This window comes from Palaemon carinicauda, chromosome 22, assembly GCF_036898095.1.
Source record: "Palaemon carinicauda isolate YSFRI2023 chromosome 22, ASM3689809v2, whole genome shotgun sequence".
Lineage (NCBI taxonomy): Eukaryota > Metazoa > Arthropoda > Malacostraca > Decapoda > Palaemonidae > Palaemon > Palaemon carinicauda.
The window spans coordinates 116031451-116038950 of record NC_090746.1 but is presented as its reverse complement, the minus strand read 5'-3'; the positions used below and the strand labels follow the sequence as shown (position 1 = coordinate 116038950).

At 35.4% G+C, this 7500-nt stretch overlaps 1 protein-coding gene across 1 annotated transcript in view; it reads left to right on the top strand.

Annotated features, from left to right (window-relative positions):
* LOC137616712 (adenylate cyclase type 2-like) overlaps positions 1 to 7500 on the top strand; it is a 95027-nt gene that overhangs the window by 10814 nt on the left and 76713 nt on the right. Inside the window, 1 exon segment of the mRNA XM_068346714.1 lies at positions 1 to 104. This exon segment is cut by the window's left edge and continues 141 nt beyond it. Coding sequence (XP_068202815.1) covers positions 1 to 104 — 104 coding nt within the window.

Here is a 7500-nt window from a genome sequence, read left to right as displayed (position 1 = left end):
TCGCATCCCTCCAGCAGCGGAGAGTGTCCACGGCGTCAGCTTTCATCCGTGAACCCATCACAGCCAACACTGATGATCGGAACTGGTCCTGGAAGTACCTTAGGGTAGGTTGGTTATTACTTGCATGTACAGTTGGAATTTCTACCTCTGTGCATCTTGAAATGTATAGAATTTGTGTCTGTGAATACCTTGAAATGTCTAGAACTCGTACCTTTGTTCCCCTTGAAAAGTCTAGAACTCGTACCTTTGTTTCCCTTGAAAAGTCTAGAACTCGTACCTTTGTTCCCCTTGAAATGTATAGAATTTGTGTCTGTGAATACCTTGAAATGTATAGAATTTGTGTCTGTGAATACCTTGAAATGTCTAGAATTTGTGTCTGTGAATACCTTGAAATGTCTAGAATTTGTGTCTGTGAATACCTTGAAATGTCTAGAATTTGTGTCTGTGAATACCTTGAAATGTCTAGTATTTGTATCTTCATAAAACCTTGAAATGTCTAGAACTCGTACCTTTGTTCCCCTTGAAATGTCTAGAATTTGTGTCTGTGAATACCTTGAAATGTCTAGAATTTGTATCTTCATAAAACCTTGAAATGTCTAGAACTCGTACCTTTGTTCCCCTTGAAAAGTCTAGAATTTTTACCATTGTGCACTTGAAATGTATAGAATTTGTGTCTGTGAATACCTTGAAATGTCTAGAACTCGTACCTTTGTGCACTTGAAATGTATAGAATTTGTGTCTGTGAATACCTTGAAATGTCTAGAATTTGTGTCTGTGAATACCTTGAAATGTCTAGAATTTGTGTCTGTGAATACCTTGAAATGTCTAGAATTTGTGTCTGTGAATACCTTGAAATGTCTAGAATTTGTGTCTGTGAATACCTTGAAATGTCTGGAATTTGTGTCTGTGAATACCTTGAAATGTCTAGAATTTGTGTCTGTGAATACCTTGAAATGCCTAGAATTTGTGTCTGTGAATACCTTGAAATGTATAGAATTTGTGTCTGTGAATACCTTGAAATGTCTAGAATTTGTGTCTGTGAATACCTTGAAAAATCTAGAATTTGTACCATTGTGCACTTGAAATGTATAGAATTTGTGTCTGTGAATACCTTGAAATGTCTAGAATTTGTGTCTGTGAATACCTTGAAATGTCTAGAATTTGTGTCTGTGAATACCTTGAAATGTCTAGAATTTGTGTCTGTGAATACCTTGAAATGTATAGAATTTGTATCTTCATAAAACCTTGAAATGTATAGAATTTGTCTGTGAATACCTTGAAATGTCTAGAATTTGTAGCCTACCTTTATATGTTTTGAGATGTTTAGAACTTATACCTTTGTATTCCTTGAAATGTCTAGATTGTGTAGTTATGTGTGCTTTGAATTGTCTAGAATTCGTTGCTATGTGTGCTTTGAATTGTCTAGTATTTGTAGCTATGCGTGCTTTGAATTGCCTAGAATTTGTTGCTATGTGTGCTTTGAATTGCCTAGAATTTGTTGCTATGTGTGCTTTGAATTGTCTAGAATATGTTGCTATGTGTGCTTTGAATTGCCTAGAATTTGTAGCTATGCGTGCTTTGAATTGTCTAGTATTTGTAGCTATGCGTGCTTTGAATTGTCTAGTATTTGTAGCTATGCGTGCTTTGAATTGTCTAGTATTTGTAGCTATGCGTGCTTTAAATTTCATAGAATTTTTTGCTATGTGTGCTTTGAATTGCCTAGAATTTTTTGCTATGTGTGCTTTGAATTGTCTAGAATATGTTGCTATGTGTGCTTTGAATTGTCTAGTATTCGTTGCTATGTGTGCTTTGAATTGTCTAGTATTTGTAGCTATGCGTGCTTTGAATTGTCTAGTATTTGTAGCTATGCGTGCTTTGAATTTCATAGAATTTTTTGCTATGTGTGATTTGAATTGCCTAGAATTTTTTGCTATGTGTGCTTTGAATTGTCTAGAATATGTTGCTATGTGTGCTTTGAATTGTCTAGTATTCGTTGCTATGTGTGCTTTGAATTGTCTAGTATTTGTAGCTATGCGTGCTTTGAATTGTCTAGTATTTGTAGCTATGCGTGCTTTGAATTGCCTAGAATTTGTAGCTATGCGTGCTTTGAATTGTCTAGTATTCGTTGCTATGCGTGCTTTGAATTGTCTAGTATTTGTAGCTATGCGTGCTTTGAATTTCATAGAATTTTTTGCTATGTGTGCTTTGAATTGTCTAGTATTTGTAGCTATGCGTGCTTTGAATTGTCTAGAATTCGTTGCTATGTGTGTTTTGAATTGTCTAGAATTTGTAGCTATGCGTGCTTTGAATTGCCTAGAATTTGTAGCTATGCGTGCTTTGAATTGTCTAGTATTTGTAGCTATGCGTGCTTTGAATTGTCTAGTATTTGTAGCTATGCGTGCTTTGAATTGTCTAGTATTTGTAGCTATGCGTGCTTTGAATTGTCTAGAATTTGTAGCTATGCGTGCTTTGAATTGTCTAGTATTTGTAGCTATGCGTGCTTTGAATTGCCTAGAATTTGTAGCTATGCGTGCTTTGAATTGTCTAGTATTCGTTGCTATGCGTGCTTTGAATTGTCTAGTATTTGTAGCTATGCGTGCTTTGAATTGCCTAGAATTTGTAGCTATGCGTGCTTTGAATTGTCTAGTATTTGTAGCTATGCGTGCTTTGAATTGTCTAGTATTTGTAGCTATGCGTGCTTTGAATTGTCTAGTATTTGTAGCTATGCGTGCTTTGAATTGTCTAGAATTTGTAGCTATGCGTGCTTTGAATTGTCTAGTATTTGTAGCTATGCGTGCTTTGAATTGCCTAGAATTTGTAGCTATGCGTGCTTTGAATTGTCTAGTATTTGTAGCTATGCGTGCTTTGAATTGCCTAGTATTTGTAGCTATGCGTGCTTTGAATTGTCTAGTATTCGTTGCTATGCGTGCTTTGAATTGTCTAGTATTTGTAGCTATGCGTGCTTTGAATTGTCTAGTATTCGTTGCTATGCGTGCTTTGAATTGTCTAGTATTTGTAGCTATGCGTGCTTTGAATTTCATAGAATTTTTTGCTATGTGCGCTTTGAATTGTCTAGTATTTGTAGCTATGCGTGCTTTGAATTGCCTAGAATTTGTAGCTATGCGTGCTTTGAATTGTCTAGTATTCGTTGCTATGCGTGCTTTGAATTGTCTAGTATTTGTAGCTATGCGTGCTTTGAATTTCATAGAATTTTTTGCTATGTGCGCTTTGAATTGTCTAGTATTTGTAGCTATGCGTGCTTTGAATTGTCTAGAATTCGTTGCTATGTGTGTTTTGAATTGTCTAGAATTTGTAGCTATGCGTGCTTTGAATTGCCTAGAATTTGTAGCTATGCGTGCTTTGAATTGTCTAGTATTTGTAGCTATGCGTGCTTTGAATTGTCTAGTATTTGTAGCTATGCGTGCTTTGAATTGTCTAGTATTTGTAGCTATGCGTGCTTTGAATTGTCTAGAATTTGTAGCTATGCGTGCTTTGAATTGTCTAGTATTTGTAGCTATGCGTGCTTTGAATTGCCTAGAATTTGTAGCTATGCGTGCTTTGAATTGTCTAGTATTCGTTGCTATGCGTGCTTTGAATTGTCTAGTATTTGTAGCTATGCGTGCTTTGAATTGCCTAGAATTTGTAGCTATGCGTGCTTTGAATTGTCTAGTATTTGTAGCTATGCGTGCTTTGAATTGTCTAGTATTTGTAGCTATGCGTGCTTTGAATTGTCTAGTATTTGTAGCTATGCGTGCTTTGAATTGTCTAGAATTTGTAGCTATGCGTGCTTTGAATTGTCTAGTATTCGTTGCTATGCGTGCTTTGAATTGTCTAGTATTTGTAGCTATGCGTGCTTTGAATTGCCTAGAATTTGTAGCTATGTGTGCTTTGAATTGTCTAGTATTTGTAGCTATGCGTTCTTTGAATTGTCTAGTATTTGTAGCTATGCGTGCTTTGAATTTCATAGAATTTTTTGTTATGTGTGCTTTGAATTGTCTAGTATTTGTAGCTATGCGTGCTTTGAATTGTCTAGAATTTGTAGCTATGCGTGCTTTGAATTGTCTAGTATTCGTTGCTATGCGTGCTTTGAATTGTCAAGTATTTGTAGCTATGCGTGCTTTGAATTGCCTAGAATTTGTAGCTATGTGTGCTTTGAATTGTCTAGTATTTGTAGCTATGCGTTCTTTGAATTGTCTAGTATTTGTAGCTATGCGTGCTTTGAATTTCATAGAATTTTTTACTATGTGTGCTTTGAATTGTCTAGTATTTGTAGCTATGCGTGCTTTGAATTTCATAGAATTTTTTACTATGTGTGCTTTGAATTGTCTAGTATTTGTAGCTATGCGTGCTTTGAATTGCCTAGAATTTTTTGCTATGTGTGCTTTGAATTACCTAGAATTTTTTGCTATGTGTGCTTTGAATTGCCTAGAATTTTTTGCTATGTGTGCTTTGAATTGTCTAGTATTTATAGCTAAGTGTGCCTTGACATATCTAGAATTTGTAGCTATATGAGCCTTAAAATGTCTAGAATTTACAATTATGTGTGCCATGAAATGTCTAGAATTTGTTGCTGTGTGCCTTGAAATTCCTAGAATTCGTAGCTAAGTGCGCCTTGAAATGTCTAGAATTTACAGTTGTGTGGCTTGAAATCTCTGGAATTTGTTGCTATGTGTGCCTTGAAATAATAAGAATTTGTTGCTATGTGTACATTGAAATAATAAGAGTTTGTTGCTATGTGTACATTCAAATAATAAGAATTTGTGTCTATGTGTACATTGAAATAATAAGAATTTGTTGCTATGTGTACATTCAAATAATAAGAATTTGTTGCTATGTGTGCCTTGAAATAAAAAGAATTTGTTGCTATGTGTGCCTTGAAATAATAAGAATTTGTTGCTATGTGTACATAGAAATAATAAGAATTTGTTGCTATGTGTGCCTTGAAATAATAAGAATTTGTTGCTATGTGTGCCTTGAAATAATAAGAATTTGTTGCTATGTGTGCCTTGAAATAAAAAGAATTTGTTGCTATGTGTGCCTTGAAATAATAAGAATTTGTTGCTATGTGTGCCTTGAAATAATAAGAATTTGTTGCTATGTGTACATTCAAATAATAAGAATTTGTTGCTATGTGTGCCTTGAAATAATAAGAATTTGTTGCTATGTGTGCCTTGAAATAATAAGAATTTGTTGCTATGTGTGCCTTGAAATAATAAGAATTTGTTGCTATGTGTACATTGAAATAATAAGAATTTGTTGCTATGTGTACATTGAAATAATAAGAATTTGTTGCTATGTGTACATTCAAATAATAAGAATTTGTTTCTATGTGTGCCTTGAAATAATAAGAATTTGTTGCTATGTGTACATTGAAATAATAAGAATTTGTTGCTATGTGTACATTGAAATAATAAGAATTTGTTGCTATGTGTGCCTTGAAATAATAAGAATTTGTACCTATGTGTACATTGAAATAATAAGAATTTGTTGCTATGTGTGCCTTGAAATAATAAGAATTTGTATTTAAACTTCAATTTTTCAAGCCAATAGACACATGGGACTAGTAAATTAATGCTTCTTTTCTAGCCCCGTTCCACGGACAGAATACCTAAGGAGAAAGGAAATATTTTATTTTTTTTTTCATTTTTATTATCAAGCCACAACCCTAGTTGGAAAAGCAGAATGCTATTTCAGGGGCCTCCAACAGGGAAAATAGCCCAGTGTGGAAAGGAAACAAGGAAAATTTAAATATTTTAAGAATACTAAAATAAATATCTCCTATATAAACTATAAAAACTTCAACAAAACATGAGGAAGAGAAATTAGATAGAATAGTGTGCCCGAGTGTACCCTCAATCAAGAGAACTCTAACCCAAGATAGTGGAAGACCATGGTACAGAGGCTATAGCACTACCCAAGACTAGAGAACAATGGTTTGATTTTGGAGGGTCCTTCTCCTAGAAGAGCTGCTTACCATAACTACAGAGTCTCTTCTACCCTTACCAAGAGGAAAGTAGCCACTGAACTACTACAGTGCAGTAGTTAACCCCTTGCGTGAAGAAGAATTGGCAAAAACTTATCCTCTGTCATTAATAAATTCTGAATTTGATTCGTGCGTTAAAGGTGCGAAAGGTTACTTGCATCCCGAAGCTGCATTGCTATTTGCATTTTAGGCCTAGGCTTACTGTTCGCCCACACCCTACGCCCTACGGAACCTTGTTTCCTACAGCCCATTTCTTTTAGCGATGCATATTTGCATAGACTCTCGGCGGTGCCCCCTTTAGCTCGAAAAAATTTCCTGATCGCTGATTGGTTAGAATGATCTTGTCCAACCAATCAGCGATCCGGAAACTTTTCCGAGCTAAAAGGGCACCGCTGCGAGTCGGTGCAAATCTGCATCGCTAAAAGAAATGGACTATAGTTGTTCAATTTCTTTAACTCTGCCATCTTCCAATTTCCTTTCTTATGCCAGTATTTTTAGGTCCTTGTCAAGATGTTGTTGACAATGAGACAGCAATAATATTGAGAGCCTCTGAACTTGGACCAACCAATTGAAACGAGTCATAACTCGATGGTCTGGTTAATCAAATTTGTAATACTGTAAGTCTCCTAAAGTCCATTTTCTCTTTATTACACGAATTTACTCAGATTTGTATAATTCAATAAAAATGCAATCACATTTTACTAATTTACATTATTTTGGGCAATTATTCTACTACAATAATATATCTATGAACTTGTACACCTGGTACCAGCCACCCGTTGAGATACTACCACTAGAAAGTTATGGGGTCTTTTGACAGGCCAGACAGTACAATATTGGGTCCTTCTCTCTAGTTACGGTTCATTTTAACTTTGCCTACACATACACCGAATAGTCTGGCCTATTCTTTACATATTCTCTTCTGTCATACACCTGACAACACTGAGATTACCAAGCAATTCTTCTTCACCCAAGGGATTACTATGCACTGCATTTGTTCAGTGGCCGCTTTCCTTTTGCTAAGGGTAGAAGAGACTTTAGCTATGGTAAGCGGCTCTTCTAGAAGAAGGACACTCCAAAATCAAACCATTGTTCTCTAGTCTTAGGTAGTGCCATAGCCTCTGTGCCATGGTCGTCCACTTTCTTGGGTTAGAGTTCTCTTGCTTGAGGGTACACTCGGGCACACTATTCTATCTAATTTCTCTTCCTCTTATTTTATTAAAGCTTATATAGCTTATATAGGAGATATTTATTTTAATGCTGTTACTCTTTTTAAAATATTTTATTTTTCCCTTCCTCACTGGGCTATTTTCCATGTTGGAGAACCCCTAATTATAGCATTCTGCTTTTCCAACTAGGGTTGTAGCTTAGCAAGTAATAATAATAATAATAATAATAATAATAAAAATAATAATATCTTAAGTTCGGGTATACGTTCGGAGCGCCCCCCCCCCCCAATTCGAACATCGTCTTTTCCGCGCATGTAAACAAACTTCCTTCGCGCAGCTCTGCTTAAC